The 21954-nt window shown below is 41.8% G+C and overlaps 1 protein-coding gene across 1 annotated transcript in view; it reads left to right on the plus strand.

Annotated features, from left to right (window-relative positions):
* The window catches only part of LOC136886037 (uncharacterized), a 71505-nt gene that overhangs the window by 43770 nt on the left and 5781 nt on the right, over positions 1 to 21954 (plus strand). The window contains exons 5-6 of the mRNA XM_068230880.1: positions 4440 to 4695; positions 14384 to 14486. Coding sequence (XP_068086981.1) covers positions 4440 to 4695; positions 14384 to 14486 — 359 coding nt within the window. The remainder of the gene's footprint in view (positions 1 to 4439; positions 4696 to 14383; positions 14487 to 21954) is intronic.

The raw sequence follows: 21954 nt of genomic DNA on the forward strand, positions 1-21954 counted from the left end.
AAAGACAATAGGTGACATACAGGGATGCTGTAGTAGAAACACCAGGGAATGTGTAGGTATAACTGTGTGTAAAAATGGGAAAAGCAAACATCTTGGTGGAATGCTTAAGTGAGACCAGCTTGTAAACTTAAGAAAAAGAAGGTGTATCTCTCCATATAAGCATTGGAGCAGACATGGAATTGTATATAAATGGGAGAAAACAAGAGAAATGTATAGTTCTTCAATCCAGAAAGAAGCCGTGGGAAGATTTCAGTTATAACTTGGAAAGACTTCATCAAGCAGCAGGGAGAACTTTCTGGACAGTAACAAATAATCTTAGGAAGGGGGGGTGTATAAATTCAATGGTGTTTTGGGTAAATCAGAAAAGTAAACTCATGTCCTCATCTCGAGGTAGTTCAGCTCTTTTCGGGCAGTGAGCTGCATGTACCAGCCCTCCTGCCAGTCTTTAATGTCTGGGCACTGAGGACGGCAGCCAGTGGTATGCTCCAGAGGTGAATGGTAAATCAGATTAACTCATAATCCATCCAGGGGAATTACTGGACAGCTGGAAGGAATATTTGAAACATCTTGTCAATGTACAAGGAAATCTACCTGGGAATGTTGCGAACGACTGACCTGATGAGGAGTAGGACAATAATATTGGTAAAATTATGTTCAAGGAAGTGAATTGCATAGTAAATACACTTCATTATCATAAACCAGAGGAATAGATGTAATTAGACCTGAAATGGAAAAATATATTGGGAAAGTAAGGATGAAATGGCTTCATAGACTAATAAGATTAGCGCAGAGTTTAGAAAGATATCATCTGATTGGACGAAAGCTTAATTTCACATATCTATAAGCTAGGGAACAAGAAGGATTGCAACAACTATCGAGGTACCAAGGTGCTCACTGGCATCTTGGAAGGGAAGGTGCAATCAGTGGTTGAGAGTAAGTTGGATGAAAACCGGTGTGGTTGCAGACCACAGAGGGGCAATCGGGATCAGATTTTCAGAATGTGCCAGGTAATTGAGAATGCTACAAGAAGAATAGACAGTTATGTTTATGTTTTGTATATCCAGTGAAGTAAGGGATTAAGTTTAGATTATTAAAATTAATCAAATGAATTTATGTTGCCAATTGGGCTACGGTGAGAATTAATGGTCATTTGGGTTCTACGTCCAAAGTACTTACAGGGGTTAGGCAAGGCTCTAATTTTCATCTTTGTTCTTAATGTTTAATATAGATCATCTGCTGAAAGGTACTAACTGCTAGGGAGGGATACAGTTAGTTGTATGCTCACGACTTGTTGTTAACGGCAGATTGTGCCAAAACTTACAGTGGAATATCTTGGAACTTGAAAATAAGTACACTGAGTATGACAAAAAATTCACCTTTCCAAATCTAAATTGATGTCATTATGTAAAATATCGAAGAGAATTAAATGTCAGATTTGTGTGACAAATCTGGGATGGGTAGATAATTTCAACTATTGACGATGTGTGTTCTCTCACTATGGTAAGTGAGAATGGATCAAAGAGCATTGAGCTTGCACTTGGGATCAACAGTATTCTGTAAGAATGAAGTCAATTTCCAAATGACACTATCCTTACACCGGTCTGTTGTCAGATAACTCGGAATGGGGAGATAAGGGCTAGGTTTGGAATTAACTCAATGGATGAAGGTGTATGCAAATCTGGCTTCTGACTGCCTCATGTTATTGTTTTCACCTGCATATACAGCAGTCATTCTTGCTATTGCAACGCTCATACCCCTATTAGCCAGTACGAGTCAAATAAATCTGGAAGCGTCAACCAACAAACACCCCAAGAGATGACATGAACACAAAACAGAAAAGAACTACCTCCAGAAGGTAGGGGTGACACAGATAAGCCATCGATCCAACTGCAAGCCTGTCAGGATATCAAATTACTAAGAACTAGAAAAGAAAAACAAAATTTCTTGAAAATACTTTATTTCAGATATTCAAATTAGTTATTATTGACATGAATTGAAAATTACCCTCGCTTAAAAAATTTGAAGTCACCCTAGTTAAAATCAGACCTGAAATGTTCAACAACTAAAAAATCACCAGCCGGTATAACTCGTATAATATAAGAATTACATTTTCTACAGAATATTAAATACCACTTTTCAATCTTTTCCTACTCATGGGGTATTAACTGCAAAATATTAGTGTCACCTTTGAGAATTAATTCAGTTGCCGTTTTTCTTAATCTCATTACAAACTTAAGAGAGAAGTCTTCTCTTTCTCAAATATAATTATATCATTAGATTTATATTCACACTGGGAAATCCCATAAGGGAAAATTAAAACATGTTTACAAGGTAATTAAAAAGGAAATAGGTTACAACCCCAAATGCAAAGGGGAGGAAATGCATAATAAACTTCAAGGTGGACCCTGAAGAGGAAATAACACAGTTAAGAACAAAAACTTTATAAGAGAATCAGTTTCTCTCGACTGGACAGTCCACAACAATTCAATTCACAAGAAAAACAATCATCATTACCATGGCGATGTAAATTATAAGACCTAATGGGAAGGACCAATCCTGTTAGCAACCCAGCAATGGCAGAAAACGTGGAGTAAAGCATAGGGTACCTAACATAGGAACTCCAAAACTAGAAGGAAAAAAATTGTAATAAAGTATAAAGAAACTAGAAAAGATATTATGAAAATAGAATTAAGAAGGCAAGTTACCTCATTTGAGCAAAATAATAATAATAATGATAATATTTTAAAATATTAACATTTTACAAAGAAATCGCTGAAGATCACTTAATGTGATAATCATCCTGAGATCAATTATGACAGGAAAGTTTTACAAATTTTAACAACCTGATGATTTTTACAAAATGTAAGGAAGAAGGTAAGGTTAGCTGATGTGTTTGCTAGGCATTCATTTCAAACACGAAAAATATCATCCAGTGTATTTCTTGAAATATAAATCCACATGTCGAAGGTTAACTTCCAAGGTAATAAGAGTTTTGTATTTTATTTATGATTTTAGGTCCTTCTGTAGAGAAAGCTTAAACAAGGCCAACCCATGTTTTTCCTTACCAGACAAACCTTACCAAAACACAATTAAAATGAATGCTAAACGAGGATAAGTTCGAAGCAAAATAAAATCTTCGGAGGGTTTAAAGGATTGCTCTCCAAAACAGCAGCAATTATACATTACCCATTACATTGTCCCAAGCCAGGATATAGCAGTAGCTCAAGATGCGTCTTCTCATTGTAGACCACAAGTGAATAATGGCTGCTCTAGGCTTACAACGAGCTGAGGGCTTGCTTATGGACTTTCCGGGTGCTGACTGGTCAGTGTGACAGAGAGAGAAAACAGCCAAGGAAGTTAGGCTGTGTTGCTGAAGGACGGCAGCACCAAGTAGAGATAGCATACTGCAGCAGAATAAAACTTAAAACGTGATGTGCCACCCAAGGAAGATATCAGATTAAAACATTGACTCCCAGAAACGTAGGAAATGACTGTGAGAAGGTAGTTAGACGCCAATTTCTACGGCATATTAGCCATGAAGGAAACATGCTGTAAATGAAGAAGAGGACCAAGACGTAACCGCGTATCAGTATTTCCATATGTGTTACTTCTGACTTATGAATATGATATCCTGAGTCCACCCAGTTTTCAGTCCCATACTGGAGGAAGGTTCAAGTTCGAAGGTGTAAAACGTAGAGAGAGACCAAGACGACGACGGTTAAGCTCAGTTTCAAACAATTTTAAGTGATATAGAAGTAATCGAGGCCACAAACCTGTTTACAAAAGGAGGATTGTGTTGTTGGTTAGCAAATTCAGATATATTTGCAGACTAAACGCTGAAAGGCATCACAGTCTATAATGTAGATGTATGTATGTTTGTACTAATGTAAACCTTTTATTTGGGTCTTAATTTATTTGATATTGTATAGAAAATTGTGGAATTAGCTATAGGGGCTGTTACCAAGGGAATATCGTGTGAATGCTGGGCGAGGTACAACATTTAGTACTAGGTTTCTCTTCTCTGGTTAAAGTGATTTTGTTACTCCAGCTAACTAGCATGATATGACTGCTCCTTCTGAGCTGGTACCATATGGACATTTCTTCTAAGTTGTGGGAGCTAATGTGCAGATTTGTAAGTTCTAAACTACAAATAACAATGCACTATAGTGTGACCCAGCTTTTGGCTTGCACTTGCATTCGGGAGATAATGGATTCGAACCCCCACTGTCGGTAGCACTGAAGATGGTTCTGCGTGGTGTACAATTTTCAGATTAGGCAAATGCTGCTTCCTTCCTATCTCGTCGCAAAAAATATAACTGTTTCGGTGCAGTTTGTGTAAATAAGGAATTATAAAGTTATTGTCACCTATGTTGATCTGCCCTCCTGAATTGTAATTCTGATATGGTCCTCTGAAATTATTGATTTTATTTTCATTTCAGTGTGGCAGAGATTGATGTTTTTACCGTGCACAGTGAAAATGGCGGAAATGGTAGTGCAGTGTGCGGTAGGTCTTTTACTAACGAATTCAGTGTAAGTAGACACACGGTATTGGCTCACTCCGCAGACGTGCAACCTCAATGTACAGTATGTGATCTTACGTTTACCGACCGAACTAGTTCGCATGGTCAAACGTTCAATCGCACTCAAGGAGGATCTCAAGTTTCTAAAGGAAGGAGTGATGGTTTAACTCAGAGCGTATGTCGACATGTACACACACTGACTCACAATAGAGCAAGACCATACGCCTGTACGGTATGTGGTCGTAGGTTTACTACAGAATATAGTCTTCGAACACACATGGTAGCTCATACTGGAGAGAGACCGTATAGGTGTACAGAATGCAATCGTAGTTTTAATAAGCTGTATAATGTTCGAAGACACATGGTAACCCACACTGGGGATAAGCTGTATTTTTGTACGGAATGTAATCATACCTGTAGAACGCGTGATAACCTTCGATCACACGTGCTGTATCACAGTGGAGGTAGACCGTTGACGTGTATAGAATGTGATCGTCGTTTTAGTCTGCCAAGTTCCTTTCGAAGACATATGGAAACTCATACTGCAGAAAAACCCCACAGTTCTGAAATAGTAACCGTAGATCTGGATTGCTAAATGCTTTCGGAAAACACATGGGAACTCAATAACGGCGAAAGTCCATACACCTGTACGGAATGTAATCGAAGTTTTATTTATGTAGGTAATCTTCGAACACAGATGGGGAGGGAAAGAGAGTGTAGTGTTGTAGTGAATGTACTGTATGCGTATTTTTTCTCTGCCAAATTGTTTTCGAACACACATGATATCGCATTACTAGGAAGGACGTAGCGTTTTAAGGAATGTAATGGCACGTTTGCTCGGAGACTTTTGAAGAAATGCCGTATTCTTCTGCAGATTTGGAGTCGTCCTGTTATTTGTCCAGCTTGTCACCGAAATCTCATGGTCACTCAGTCCTCGAAATGTCCGTACTGTTCCTAACCATACAATACTGTGTTTGTTTGCTGATGTACTCTTCGAACCTTCATTATACCCCACTTCTAAAGAAAGCTCCATCGTTCGAACTATTGCAAAATTTCATTTTCTGAAATGAATGCTCTTAAGAGACAATATTTAGCCAAATTATTTGAATAGGTTTACAATTAGGCGCAGCCTTCAGACGGATGTTTTTGGAAAAGAGCTGGTGAAGAAGACAAACGACAATTTATTCGTATATGTTTCTCATGTGCAACATCAATTTTTTTTGTATGTAATGCTTGCGGGGAAATTTTCTACCTGATGCGCAGTTAAAGCGCAGATTTCAGAGTACCTTACATTAGAACACATCGAGTGCTCGAAATCTTGTGAACTCCCAGCAATTACATAACCTGAATATAAATATCAATTCATTTATTTTTTGATAATTATTGAAGCTGTTTGTATTGTTTTAGAATTTATTACTGTCACAGCATTTTATGGTTTATATTAGTCATCCCTGGTAATCCTTGCAATACAGTGGAATTTTCACTCTGCTTTAATTAAGTTGAACTTTTCATTCCATCTCTCACTCTGTAGACTGGTCATTGAGGCGATTACTCCACGAAATCTTACAGACACTGCTTTGTATACCAATTTGTGAAGTTGTGTAAAATTAGTTTTCAAATTATTTTCACCCAAATTTCATCTAAGTTCAGGCTATTATAACATTTGTACTTGTACATAAAATTACTAAAACATTCAGCAGCTTTATATCAATAGCTGTCCTGATCTACATATACATGACATAAGTTTTAAGTTTAATAATACTTTTTCGATTTTTAGTAATGCAAAATCTTTGAAAGAATGGTTATGCCATAGTAATTATTTAAATATTTTTAGGTACTCCAGTGTACTTTACTCTCTTGTGTGAAATTTAGCTTTCTCCATGTTATAAACAATTCAGGGCAGTCATAACTGTGCTGCCGAAAATATAAATTTTGATTTCTTACCAAATTTTGCTCTCTGTTTTGCAACTCTCAAAATTCTAAAATTGTTAAGGAATTACTTTCCAATTTCAAACTATAGCATGTGTGAGGTTCCATATTCAGGATAAAAATACATTTAACACTCGTTATTTTTCAGTGTGTATTTATGTCATTCAAAACATTTTCTCTCCATTTGATAAATTCCAGCATGTATTCATTACTGTTACCATTGTGTAACTCTACAGAACAGGTACTTTTGTCAGGGCGTCAGAAATGCTGTTAAGTAATATATCTTTGACTTCGGTAATTTATTTCATTCTGCACTTCAAATTAGCATCCAGTGAATTTTGGAATTATAGGAACAAAAGTTCGGGTTTCCTTTATGTACGGTAGTGATGTATTTGGTGACGACTGTTTAGTGATTGTTGGTTACTCTATGTATTTTTTTGCTGTGATGATGGGAGATGCTTACATTTGTATGCTTGTGCTTGTATTAAGATTGATTTCAGTATATTAAACTTATTCAAAATACCCACTGACGTTGTATATTTATAATTTTATGGTGTTCTACTGCATTTCTCAACAATTGTCGATTATGACTTGGACAATATTCAGTTACTGGATTAAAAACTGGGTATTGGAAAAATTGGTCATGGAGGTGTTTCATAAATTTCCAACGTGTTTGAATTAATTTAAGAACTTGCCACCAGGGCGACAGCAGATCAGTGGTGATTGAGCCAGTGCATCTACAACGTTTGTTCACGAGGCCACTATCAAAAGATGTAATGGACCTGTCTTTTACGATATTGCAAGTCAAAGTAAAGCGTCTGTTCAAGATTGAAGAGAATACTTTTCGTTTTTGAAGGAAGATTTTGATGAAAATGAACGCCAAATGACCGAGTTCAAGGAGCAGGAATGCCACTGCATAATGAGCCTCTTGGCGTATCCTGTGCCTCACCGAAGTTACAACTAAAAGCGGCTTCTCAGGATCAATGGTGGTGAAGATGTTCGCGATGAGAACTAGTTCTAATATTTGATTCACGAAACAATACCACGTTCAAATTCAAAGGAACTTAAGGGCTGCTTACCATTTAGGGGTCTTATTGTAAACCCATAGAATAGCCAAAATCTAAATTCGTGATAAATTACCGATACAGTTATTGCAAACTGTTCTGGTGGTGACCCAGGCTAGAGATCATGATGACCTTGAGTGTCGTATGTAATAGGTTGGTAACTTAAGTGAAAACCATAGGAGACCATATGATATTGTGTACACAAAGTATGGAAATGTACAAAATATCTATCAGCAGCGTACAGACTCATTCTGGAATAACATGGTTTAGAAATGAAATTGAACTTAAACGGGATTGTGCTGTCGCCTTTCTTTTGTTTCTAATGGTTATGGACGAAATTTTTAAAGGAGTAAAAGGAGGGATATGAGAATAGGGCGATGAAGTTATTGCTATTTAAGGACGGTGTACAATATGGAGGACAAACAGCAAAACAGTACAAGAGCAACTTGCTGCACTGAAGAAGAAAATTGGAAAGTATGGTATGGGTATCAGCGCAGAGAGAAGCAAGACCATGTTGATACAAAGAGTAGGGAAGGGCATCGTTGAAGTTGGTGGTCAAAGTCTTGAAATTGTCCACTGAAATACTGAGGGAGTGAATTAATGCTCGCCATGGAGATTAGCAACAGGGCAAAACATTCTACCAGAGTATAAGAAAACTCGACTGTAATGGTGAAGTGCAAAGAGCTAATGTACAAATGTATTATGCACCCATATTGACTTCCGAGGCTGAGTACTGGTGGGGAGGAGGCCTGCGAAGACAAATTGAGAAACAAAGATGTGAGGAGGGAGTTCGGAATTGAAATTTGGACATGTAAAGAGGATATAGGAGGAAACAAATTATGGAGGTGAAATTTGAGGTAAGGAGAGCGAGAGGTTACCTAGAACATGGAGGAGTGCGATAAGAAGGAACCTGGTCTGGGACGAAGAGAGGAATGCGGAGAAGTGGCGGAATGCCCCGAGGTTTATGATGTGGGCTTAGTGAATCGTGAGCATATGTCAATTTATATCACATAAGGTAAATTACAAATGTGTTTGGTGAATTGCGGTACCAACTGCTGCCCACACTAAAGAGAGTTACAATGGATAAGTTCTGCAATATTTAATCCTTTTTTGAAGGACATTATGTTGAAATTATTACAAGAATTTTTAAAAATGCTGGGCATGAATTGGTATTAATCCAAGCAATCGGCCTCAATTCTGATGTAAGTGTAGGTCTCGTGCAGGTTGGATATGCTCCCACAGCAGGTTCCTGAGGGACACGAGGACCTTTAAGTCCGGTATTTACGGGGACCAGTGCTGTTAAGAATATAGTGGAATGAAGAGAACGTTACGGAGCAGCGAATGGCTGGGTGGCGTGGGTCAAATTCCATTCGAGAGATGGAGGGTTCGAAATGGTAAATGCTAGGGCAGTACCTTAATGAAAGCCATGCTCTCTTCCTGCGCGCTTAAAGTACCAACACCAGGCAAATGCTGGGGCTGTACCTTAATTAAGTCCGAGGTGTCTTTCTCCACGGGAGACTTGGCGACGTCGGCGGAATGGAAGCCGACCTGACTGAACGGGCGTGCATTTTTGACAAACATCACAGGGTTTGACGTATTCGAAGATTTATTTTTTAAAATTTGTCCAACAGTACGTCCGAGCGATTTTATGGAAGGTTTTAAGTTGGACGAGATGAACGCCTAAATAAAAATCATGAAAATAATTGCGAATCTGGCCTTAAGTCGTGGGTGAGGAATACTTTGGAACTTTTGTTACGAGGATTCTTATGACATAAGAGACTTTTCTTCATCTGAAATGATTCCCAACCTTGTTACTTCCTAGGGAGCCTGTTCATTAAACGGATACACTCGTCATCCTTTTGGAACTTGGACAGGTCAGTGAAGCTGAGAGGGTAATTCTGAAGAATACATACGGGGAGTTGGCTATCGGGACTACACTCTACATTACAATCAACTGCTTCTACTCCTTCAAACATGCGCGACAAGCAACCGGCAACTGTGTTATCTTTACCTCTCACATGTACAACAGTGAAATTGTAGGGTGTTAACCGAAGAATCCAACGAGCTCTCCTTCCTAATGTTTTGACGGTAACACTCATCCAAGATAACGCTTGATTGTCGGTGTTGATCCAAAAATGTCGATACTCCAGATATGAATGAATTTTTTCAATGCCAAGGACAACAGCCAGACACTACGTTCATAGGTGGAGCACATACCTTGAGAACCGAGCATCCTTTTACTGAAGTATGCGATAGGGGCCAGACTATTATCTTCAAGCTTCTGATTTAATACGGCAGACCAGCGATAACACTAGCATCGCACTGAAAGACAAAATTACAGTCGATGTCACGACGGCTTGGCAGAGAGCAAGTTTAAGCTTACAAAATACGCGTTCTTGATCGTCGCCTCAGAAGAAGCGAATGTTTTTCTTTTTCAACAAGTCCCAAGGAGCAGAATGTTGAAAATGTTAGGGATGAATCTTAGAATCCTACCTCGAAGATTTTTTGGCCTAGGATACTTGCGAATTCACTTGACCCTCTGAAGATTTACGGAGATGCCAGAGCTGTAAACAATGTCCACGACTCGCCTAGGATTGAGCGTTAAACTCACGAAGGTGTGTCACGTGCTCCTCGGAAGTAATTACCACGTCGTCTAAATATACGAACAGATAGGAGAATTTCAGGTCTTCAAAAAGTGAATCGAATATGCAACTAAGCATCTGACTACCTACTGAAATTCCCACGGGGACCTTATTAAATTGATATAGGGTGAATGGAGTGCCAAATGCCATAAATTCGTGGCAACTAAGGTCCAGAGGGATCTGAAAATATGCAGAATTGAAATAAAAGACGGAGTAGAATTGGACTTTCCAGAAGGATTGTAGAGCAGATTCGATGGTGGGAAGAGGAAAGCTGTCAAGCACAACATTGCGGTTTAATGATCTATATTCGAAAAGCCGAAGTTGACCATCTCTTTGGAGATTAGGAAAGCGAGGCTACTGAAATAGGCTTTTGATGGACTTATAACACCCTTTCCTTACAGTTCATTGATGCATTTTCTCATGGCAACGAGTTTGGGAGGGGAACAACTGAAGGGGGTGTGTCTGGCAGTTGTATGGCGGTCTTTCATTTCGATCAAATAAGAGAATTCTTTGGCGCACCCCGGTTTGTCAGTAAGCACATCGGGAAATTATTTTAGAAGATTGTTTATCTCAGCGGCTTGATCGTTAGAGACATCAGACTGATTGATAAGGGGATTAGAGTTGGATAGAAGACACAACGGTTTATTTCTAGAGGGATTTTATAATGGAAAATTTTCACCGGGTCTAAAAGGAACGGCGAAGGTTCAACTGATGAAGTCGATAGTAAACCCGGTGGCTAACATAAAATCAGAACCAAGGATGAGAGGAACAATCATCTCTTAGACAACGTTGAAATTCAGGTCCCATGAGAAATTATGAACTATTATGTCAATTCTGACACGTTCTATGGGGCGCAGACGATGACCATCGACAGACATGTAGATAACGGAGCAATCACAATCTCGAAGATCCTTCAAATTCTTCCCCCTGTTAATGATTGATTGATAAATGAACTGCAACATCCCGTATCAAACAGGGTGGGCCGTTACGTTGATGCCAGTTTTGTTTCCCTGATTTCCATTACATCGTGGACAGATGTTACGGAAGACACCAGCCAAGCCGCATTGAGTGCATTTTATTGAAGATTTCGAGTTGCAATGCCTAAAGACATGCCCTTCCTTCCAACAGTTCCAGCACTTGACAGTTTTGTCGCACTACGGTCGACATTTGAAGAGTAACGACAACGCGATCAGAAAAACGAGAGTGGTGTGGGCTAGGCCGGTTCTGAACCATGGCGTTAGCATTTACTCTGCTGAGTCAATACCCGAGGTCATTGACCCCATGAAGTGACCATGACGTCATATTGATTGTAAACAAAGCCACGTGCTTTTGACAGCTGTCACCTTGACAGACCCTAACCTTACTTTTATGGACAACATAACATCGCTAACCCCACTGCTGCCATATTGACAGGGCCTAACCTCACTGCTGCCAACTTAACGACGTAGAGGCGCGGAATTTAAAATCCCTGTGCTTTTGACAGCTGCAATCTTGACAGGTCCAAACCACGTGCACTTGTTGAACAAGTGAACGTTGCTAACCTCAGTGCTATCATCTGAACAGGGCCTAACCTCACTGCTGCCATCTTAACGAAGTAGCGGGCGCTGAATATAAAATGCACGTGCTTTTGACTTCTGTCAATATGACAGCTGCCATATTGACAGGTCTTTTGTGCACGTGCGGCGCGGAATTTAAAGATGTGAACATGGCTAATCTCACTGCTACTATCTTAACAGCACCTAAGCTCACTGCTGCTACCTAAAGCACGTAGGGGCGCGTGGAATATAAAATCCACGTGCATTCAACAGCTGCCAAGATAACAGATCATAACCATGTGCACTTGTTGAACAAGTGAAAGCGACTAACCTGACTGCTGCCATCTTAGCATTGTGGGGGCGCGGATTTTTTGGAAAAGGTAACGATCTGTTATTTTGACAGGACGTAACCACGCGCTTATATGGAACGAATAGGGGCCTGACTACACAGAACCTGCTTTACGGCATGATGCCCTTCTCGACACTACGTTAGAAGGGCCTAGTTTTCAGACTAGATGCCTTTCTCGACATACCCCTTCCCCGACCCATCTCTCACTTGACGGATTATCGCCAGGGGCCTAACTAGTGGAATATAGTTTAGGGCTAGCTGCCCTTCTCGACATCCACCGATACCATCGTAGGACGGAACGTAATTATATAGAATTAAACATAACCTACTTTATGGCAAGATGCCCTTCCAGACACTTCGTAAGAGGGGTTAAGTTTTCAGGCTAGTTGCCTTCTCGACATACCACTTCCCCGACACTTTCTCTTATATGGCGGGTTATAGTCAGGGGCCTAACTACAGACGAATATAGTTTTAGGGCTAGCTGCCCTCTTGACATCCCAGACACCATCTTAGAGGGGTACCTAACCTTAGAGAATTAACGTTTTAAAGCCAGCATTCCCTGTTACTATCTTGGAAGGAGCCTAACCATAGTAGACCTCTGCAGGGTTGCCCTTCTCAACATTTCCCTTCCCCGACACTATAATGATGTTGCGGGGGTTAGCTCAATCCCTCCTCGTCTGTTTACTGTACAGGGGCAGCACAATCCCTCCTCCTCCGTGCAGTTACGGAGGTCAGCTCAATCCCCCTCTTCTCCTTACAATTTTACGGACACATACACTTCCCCTTGGAGGAAGTCTAATTACACCGTCACTAAGACTTTACAACTCCACCCGACGCGTTACCTCCTGAACAAGATAAAACATGTTACAGAGGACCGGAAATGATGTGGCCCTCTACTAAGAGCATCATTTTTTTCGTGTTAAGAACATAGATATAGTCTGTTATCTCACGGTAAAGATTTGAATAGTCAGCATGCATTCATATTGTGTTCTGAACAGAAAACATACCTTGATTATATGATAGGAGGAGGAGGGGGAGCGGTGTCTTGTTTTAAAAACAAGATAAAGCAACACGTAGGCAGATGATGATTGCATGGAGTAAAACTACCTCTTTCTCCTATATAACGTCAACTTTTTGAGATGCAAGTAGAAGAGTCTCATGGTTCAAACTCTGATCTCTCACATGGACTACATCGATTTTGAACCCTGTTCCCTCAGTTTATCATCAGAATAAAAATCTCTAATACATTGAATCTCACTCGATTAATTCAAAAATAAATGTACGTCGCTCCTTATTTAGGATGCTGTCCACACATGATCCATAGCACAGTTACTACAAGAATTACATACACTGAAAGTCTGTGATGTGTAAGGTAACAATAGTCTATACATGATAACAAACGCACTACTTCTCTAATGCTATACGCACTCAACAGAACACACACACAAATATAGAATTGATTATAGGAGAAGCAAATGCTGTGAGGTACCCCTTACACACATTACTACACGCAAACACACACTTCATTTAGCAATTACATTTTGATTAACGGAGATATATACATGTAAAAATGAAGATGGTAGAGATAATAAGACAGAGCAGGGCCAGGGGCTATACACGGGCTCTTATGGGTCTAACGCTGGCGCAGTAGAGGCCTCCGCCGCATTGACCTCAGGCAAGGTCATTGCTATGCTGGTTAAGACTGCATGCTTAACCTCACATCCGCTGTCTTGGATGGAATTAACCTTACTTTTTACGCGTAACAGAGCAAGCCTAACCTAATGGAGGGGCCTAACCTAAGTTGTACGGCCAGATGCCCTTCCTGACGCCTAAGAGAGCGAGCTTAACCTCCAAGACGCTACCTTGGAGGGGCTTAACCTAACTTTTTCGCGCAAGACAGAACGTCTAACTTCAGAGCCGCTGTCCTGGAAGGACCTAACGTCAGTTTTACGGTCGGATACCCTTCCCGACGCTATATTGAGTAGTAGGGCAATTGCGACTCTCGCTACGCCATATTAAGTAGTAGGGCAATGGGGATTAGCACAGGAGAGCACACCTAACCGCTTGGAGGAGCCTAACCTGAGTTTTACGGCCGGATGTCCTTCCCGACGCCAATAGTTTAATAGTCGCCATGTTTTGTCTTGTCGCATAAAGACATACAGCACGTCAATTCTATTTAAAATGTGTCAGCTTTCTCCTCCTCCTGACCGGACATGGCCGTGTTCTTTCTCCTCCGCCTCACAGGTTAGCTACGTTCCTCCTCGTTTTCCTCCTTGCATTTACTGAGGTTAGCTCTGTCCCGTATAAATATTTCTAAATGTATTGTTTAATTTCAATGTTGCAGGAGGTATTGCGATTTCGAAAGCATGTTACCTCTTCGCAGAAAGCTGTTAAGAAGCATACCAACCTTGTTAACAGCAACAAAACGAAAACTGTTGTAGTACATTGTAAATAAATACTTTCTTACATTCAAAATGTTGTTTTTATTGCATTCCTTTGCCTCCTTACACCTACTCAATCTATTATTGCTTGAGAAAACGATCAAGTCTAAACATGTACAACTATGATGACGTCATCGCTGCAGGTTAAAAACAGAATAATAGGACATGCTCACTCTTGCATTCGCGTTGTTATAGTAATGCATGTTTAAACTTCTTCGATAGAGACATGCCTTGAGAGAGGAGGATGAGGAGGAGGAAGAGGATGAGGAGGTCATAGCAGCCAATGTATAGTCGCCATCTTTTGCAGTAGGCTTCCTCAGGCGGCTTTCTCCATAAGAGCTGTCGCCATCTGGTCTATGTGAATAGAGTATAGCAGTTATCTTGCATAATAACCCTTGTCTCATTTCTCGAATTTCAGGCTGATCAAACTCATATATTATAAATTACAAGTTGTGAGCCCCCGAGGCGACCCTCCAGTTAAGGTCCATACGAATAAAGCTTAACAGTAATCTTGCATAGTAATCCTTACCTGAGTCCCTCGAAAGTTAGGCTGGTAAAACTAATAGGTCATAAGATAAAAGATTTGAGTCCCTGAGGCAGCTCTGTAGAGTTATGCCTATAAGAATAATATATCGCCATTACTCCTCGTCCATCTCCTTAAAGTTAGTCTCATATAACCAATTTATAGCGACGATCTTGCCTCGGGGTCCCTAGCATTAGGAAGTTGTACGCGGCCGCCATCTTGCGCAATCAGCCTTAGGCCGTCACCTTAATTCCTAGGTCACCCTTGTGCCAGGTTTCTCCATAAGAGGCTGTGTATAGCCGCCATCTTACTCAGGCGTCCATAGCCATCATCTTCCTTCATAAGAGCCCATGTATAGTCGCCATCTTGTACAATCACCTACGGCCGTCTCATAAGAGCCTGTGTATAGCCGCTATTCTTCGCAAGCGCCCTTAAGCCGTATCATAAGAGCAGCCGCCATCTTGTGCATTCGCCCATAGCCGTCTCCTAAGAGCCTGTGTATAGCCCCCATATTGCGCAAGCGTCCCTAGGGAGTCTCATAAGAGCCTATGTATAGCAGCCGTCTTGCGCAAGCACCCATAGGTCGTCTCATAAGAAGCTATTTATAATCGCCATCTTGCGCATTTCTCTAGGGCGTCTCATAAGAACTTATGTTTACCAGCCATCTTGGGCAAGCACCCCTAGGTCATCTCATAAGAAGCTATTTATAATCGCCATCTCGCGCATTTCTCTAGGGCGTCTCATAAGAGCTTATGTTTACCAGCCATCTTGGGCAAGCACCCCTAGGCCGTCTCATAAGCTATTTAGGGTCGCCATCTTGTAGAATTAGATAGGCGCCATCTTGCTCAAGCGTCCCTAGGGCGTCTCATAAGAGCCTATGTATAGCAGTCGTCTTGAGCAAGCACCCGTAAGCCGTCTCATCAGAACCTATGTAGAGTCGCCATCTTGTAGAATTAGATAGCCGCCATCTTGCGCAAGCGTCCCTAGGGCGTCTCATAAGAGCCTATATATAGTAGCCGTCTTGCGCAAGCACCCCTAGGTCGTCTCATAAGATGCTATTTATATTCGCCATCTTGCGCAAGCGTCCCTAGGGAGTCTCATAAGAGCTTATGTATAGCAGCCGTCTTGCGCAAGCACCTCTAGTTCGTCTCATGAGATGCTATGTATAGTCACCATCTTGCGCAAGCTACCCTTGGTGTCCCATAAGAGCATATGTATAGCAGCCATCTTGTGCAATTAGATAGACGCCATCTTGCGCAAGCGCCCTTAAGCCGTCTCATAAGGAGCTGTGTATAGCCACTATCTTGTGCAATTGGCGTCGGGAAGGGCATCCGGCCGTAAAACTGAGGTTAGGCTCCTCCATGATGTTAGGTGTACTCTCTTAAGCGAATCCCCATTGCCCTACTACTCAATATGGCGTCGCAAGGATCGCCATTGCCCTACTATTCTAGATAGCGTCCGTAAGGGCATTCGGCCGTAAAACTGAGGTTAGGCTTGCTCTCTTACGCGTATAAAGTAAGGTTAAGCCCCTCCTGGATAGCGGATGTGAGGGTAAGCATGCGGTCTTAGCCAGCATAGCAATGACCTTGCCAGAGGTCAATGCGGCGCAGGCCTCTTCTGCGCCAGCTCCCAGGAGTTAGTCCCATAAGAGCTCGTGTATAGCCGCAATCTTGCGCATTAGCCCCTGGCCCAGCTCCCTACTTACCACCATTAATAGCCGATAGATGTAAGCTCGAACACGCATCACAGTACTTATTTTAAAACGTAATTGAGTTCCGTCCGTGGTTTCACATTATTACTCTACGTAAATAGAAGTCACAAATGAACCATCCCCCGGCACACTCATTTAGATGCCCATTACATCAGTTGTTTACATGATTAGAACACTGAATTTCTGTTTGAAACATTTCAAGCTTACTGTGCTGAACACCAGAGATTTTCATGTGCGTACTGTAATGTTCACATTGTGTAGAGTTTATCGAAAAATCTTATCTTCTGCAATGCGATAATAGCATACGCGTATACACTGACTGACAGAGCAAATGCAACACCAAGAAGGAGTGGTCAGAACTTTATGCCAATTGCAGGGTAGACTGACGTCACTGAGGTATGCTCATGATGTGAAATGCGCCGCTGTGCTGCGCACGTAGCGAACGATAAATGGCACACGGCGTTGGCGAATGGCCCACTTCGTACCGTGATTTCTCAGCCGACAGTCATTGTAGAACGTGTTGTCGTGTGCCACAGGACACGTGTATAGCTAAGAATGCCAGGCCGCCGTCAACGGAGGCATTTCCAGCAGACAGACGACTTTACGAGGGGTATGGTGATCGGGCTGAGAAGGGCAGGTTGGTCGCTTCGTCAAATCGCAGCCGATACCCATAGGGATGTGTCCACGGTGCAGCGCCTGTGGCGAAGATGGTTGGCGCAGGGACATGTGGCACGTGCGAGGGGCCCAGGCACAGCCCGAGTGACGTCAGCACGCGAGGATCGGCGCATCCGCCGCCAAGCGGTGGCAGCCCCGCACGCCACGTCAACCGCCATTCTTCAGCATGTGCAAGACACCCTGGCTGTTCCAATATCGACCAGAACCATTTCCGGTCGATTGGTTGAAGGAGGCCTGCACTCCCGACGTCCGCTCAGAAGACTACCATTGACTCCACAGCATAGACGTGCACGCCTGGCATGGTGCCGGGCTAGAGCGACTTGGATGAGGGAATGGCGGAACGTCGTGTTCTCCGATGAGTCACGCTTCTATTCTGTCAGTGATAGTCACCGCAGACGAGTGTGCCGTCGGCATGGAGAAAGGTCAAATCCGGCAGTAACTGTGGAGCGCCCTACCGCTAGACAACGCGGCATCATGGTTTGGGGCGCTATTGCGTATGATTCCACGTCACCTCTAGTGCGTATTCAAGGCACGTTAAATGCCCACCGCTACGTGCAGCATGGGCTGCGGCCGGTGGCACTCCCGTACCTTCAGGGGCTGCCTAATGCTCTGTTTCAGCAGGATAATGCCCGCCCACACACTGCTCGCATCTCCCAACAGGCTCTACGAGGTGTACAGATGCTTCCATGGCCAGCGTACTCTCCGGATCTCTCACCAATCGAACACGTGTGGGATCTCATTGGACGCCGTTTGCAAACTCTGCCCCAGCCTCGTACGGACGACCAACTGTGGCAAATGGTTGACAGAGAATGGAGAACCATCCCTCAGGACACCATCCGCACTCTTATTGACTCTGTACCTCGACGTGTTTCTGCGTGCATCGCCGCTCGCGGTGGTCCTACATACTACTGAGTCGATGCCTTGCGCATTGTGTATCCTGCATATCGGTTTGAAATAAACATCAATTATTCGTCCGTGCCGTCTCTGTTTTTTCCCCAACTTTCATCCCTTTCGAACCACTCCTTCTTAGTGTTGCATTTGCTCTGTCAGTCAGTGTATTATTAGTTCGGCTTGATGGCTAAATGGGTTAGCATGGCGGCCTTTAGTCATGGAAGCTCCGGGTTCGATTGTCGTCAGTGTCTAGAATTTTAACAAAGGCACACAGCATAAAAAGAACACAATTTGATCGTAGATTATATTAAAGAAAATGTACATGCAATTACGTTTGAAGAAGACACTACTCACTACCACCATTAATGTAAGCTCGAACGCGAACACGCATCACAGTACTTACTTCAAAAAGGAATTTAATGTTACACTGCAAGAATAAAGAAACGGAGAAGTACAGTTGTACTTCCTCTTAAAAAATAATCACTACTAATGTTAATGATTAATAGAAGATGTACTTCCACCCGTGTTTCCATACTTTCACTCTACGCAATAGAAGTTATGAAAGAACTATCCTCCCATCACACGTAACGACTTTCTGCGAACATCAGGCAGAGGATACCATTCTGAAATAAATAATTACTAGTACTATTAATGTTAATAAGAGGGTAAATGTACAGTTGCACTTCCTCTAAAAAAATAATCTCTACTATTAATTATAATAAAAGATGGCTGCATGGTTGTACTTCCGTTAACTTGACTAGGAATCGAACCCGACGAACTAGCCCATCATAAATACCAAAGAAATGCTAGGACTGAATGTTACAGCGCCGTATGACGGTTTTTACAATAGATAGTGTTGCGTGTGTATAACATCGAGGAAGTGCATTTGTGATCAGGGTTCCAATCCATCCAGCTGGGTTGGTGGTAGTAATTATTGTTTTATGAATGTGAAACCGCATTCGAGACCGGGAGTTCGATCACACACACAGTCCTCCAACCAACGTCTAATGCTACGCGGTTCAACATTTAGAAAAATGCTAGTATTTTAAATATTACAGTAGGCCATAAAATAACTTTAGCGTTTAAATCTACTGTATATTCATAACCTGTTTCAATCAGTTATTTAGTGCTCTAAACACAAAACACTTGTTGTGGGTGTCGACATCTATTATAGTGTTCGATTCTAATCTTGTTAACATCACAGTAGGCTATACAAATTCTTCTGTTTTAATCTATATTCATAAAATGTAACAATCAGACAATTAGTGTTCTAAACACAAAACACGTGTTGTAGGTGTCGGCATCTACTATAGTGTTCGATTCTAGTCTTGTAAACATTACAGTAGGCTATGAAATAACTCTAGTGTTTAAATATATATTCATAGCATGTTTTAATCAGTTATTGAGTCTTCTAAACACAAGACACATGTTGTAAGTGTCGGCATTCTGTCCTAGTTCATAAGGCTGAGGGTTCGATTCGTAAAAGTAAATCCTTCGAGGTTACATGAATTTAAAACACCTGTCGACTGAAAAGAGTGTCGCGTAAGTAGTCTTCCCTAAAATCAAGGTACGTTAACAATATACATTTCCGATCCCTCTTACAGCTCATTTCATCTGCATAATACTAGTAATTATTGATTTAAGGGGAAGTACACTTCTATTCCTCTCCATGCGAACAAAAGTGTTAATTCTATAATTTTTTATTGTGTTATATTTTTAATTCGGCGCGCGTAGACAGCAGCACTAAGGTTAGACATGTTTACTTGCTTAAAATCCCGTAACCGACGTGATTTAGACCTGTCAATATAGAGCACGTGGATTTCAAATTGCTCGCCACCACATGCATGAGGTGGCAACAGTAAGGTTTAGCTCCATTAAAATAGCAGCAGTAAGGTAAATTTTGAATTTCTACCGCTGGAGTGTGCACATATCAACTAAACTTCTTCCACTAGAGATAAAAATCGAGATAAAATTATATACGTTTTCTTAAACTAGATTGCATATCTATCGCCTGTCGATATGTATGCATCGACTATCGCACTAAACTTCTTCCACTAGAGTCAGCATCCATCGTCTGTCGATATGCACGTATCAACTATAAAGTCGATATGCATGCATCGACTATAATAATAAACTCCTTCCACCAGAGTGTACATCCATCGTCGGTCGAAATTCACACACTTTGACTATCGAGATAAACTTTTCCCACTAGAAAGTGCATCCATCGCCTTTGCGCGCACATAAGCTTTCCCACTGTTCATCGAACTGCGGACCTCCCAGCCGCTTAACGATGTTAAAAAAGCGATGCATATAGAAATACAAATTTGACACTTTCTCGCAAGAGAGAGGTGACCATGCCTGACTCCTTAGCTGGGCATTAATTTTTTTTTATAGAGGACTCATCCCCAAGGCGGTAGACCTCTACGGAGAGCTCACATCCCTCCATACCCTATTTTTGTAAAGAGAGATCGGGAAAATGAGGAATAACTCTTTAAGCCCCAACTCCTAGAATTCAGTAAGGCATAAACATTCTCTCAGTTTAGCCTTGCACGCCTTACACGTTGTTAGGACTTGACAGCTGCCCTCGTGGTTTGGACCTGACAGCTGTCAAAAACACGTATATTTTAAATTGCCCGTGCCACCACGTGAATAAGGTGGCAGCTGTGAGGTTTAGCCCCGTCAAGAAGGCAGCACTGAGGTTAGCCACGTTCACATGTTTAAAATTCGCCCACGTGCTTAATGATGGCAGCTGTCGCCTTGACAGCTGTCAAAATTGCACTTAGCCAAGCAGGTGAGTTTGTTTACAAACAATAGCACGTGGTAGTGACGTCACGAGGTCATAACGTCATTCGGATGTAACCTGATACCTGTGGGAAAATGCTGACGCAGCTTCCGTTGTGTTTCAACTGTCTTTTTTCCATTACTCGTAGTATTATTATTCGAGGTGTCACTGTATGGAGTCAGTAAGTTAATGTGTCGTGTACTTGCTTGCATGTTGCTGTGTCACACAGTCGGTCTAGCCTCTAGCGACGTGCAGGCTGACAAAAAATGTCGCCCATTTCTTTCTATGACTTAATGGGTGCATCTGTTAGATAAAGGTGAAACTGTGAGGAGGAGAAGGAGGAGGGATTGAGCTGACCTCCGTGACGTCACGCTGCTGAATACAGAACTAATTTTTTCTGTTCAGAACACAATGGGTATGTATGTTGATGGCAGCCGTGAGGTTAGGACTGTCAAGATGGCAACAGTGAGGTTAGCCACGTTCACTTGTTCCGCATCAAAGAAGTGCACGTGGTTTTGACCTTTCAAGATGGCAGCTGTCACAGTTGTCACTTATTAAAATACCGCGCCCACATGACTGTTACTTATTTCCGCGCCCACGTACTTAAGATGGCAGCAGTGACGTTAGGGTCTGTCAAGATGGTAGCAGTGAGGTTAGCGACGTTCACTTGTTTAAAATCCGCATGGGTAAGATGGCATCATTACCATATGCTATCCCACAATATCCCCTTTGTGGGTATACGTACTGTTGCGGTCATTAGAATGGTACGTCTTTTCTAAAGGGTGAGTAATCATGTGAGTTCGATGACTACTTTTAAAAGCAAATGAACCATTGTAGTGTATCCCGTTCGGCTCTGGTATACTAAAAAGTACTCACATCATATATTTATTAT

This window comes from Anabrus simplex, chromosome X (assembly GCF_040414725.1).
Source record: "Anabrus simplex isolate iqAnaSimp1 chromosome X, ASM4041472v1, whole genome shotgun sequence".
NCBI lineage: Eukaryota > Metazoa > Arthropoda > Insecta > Orthoptera > Tettigoniidae > Anabrus > Anabrus simplex.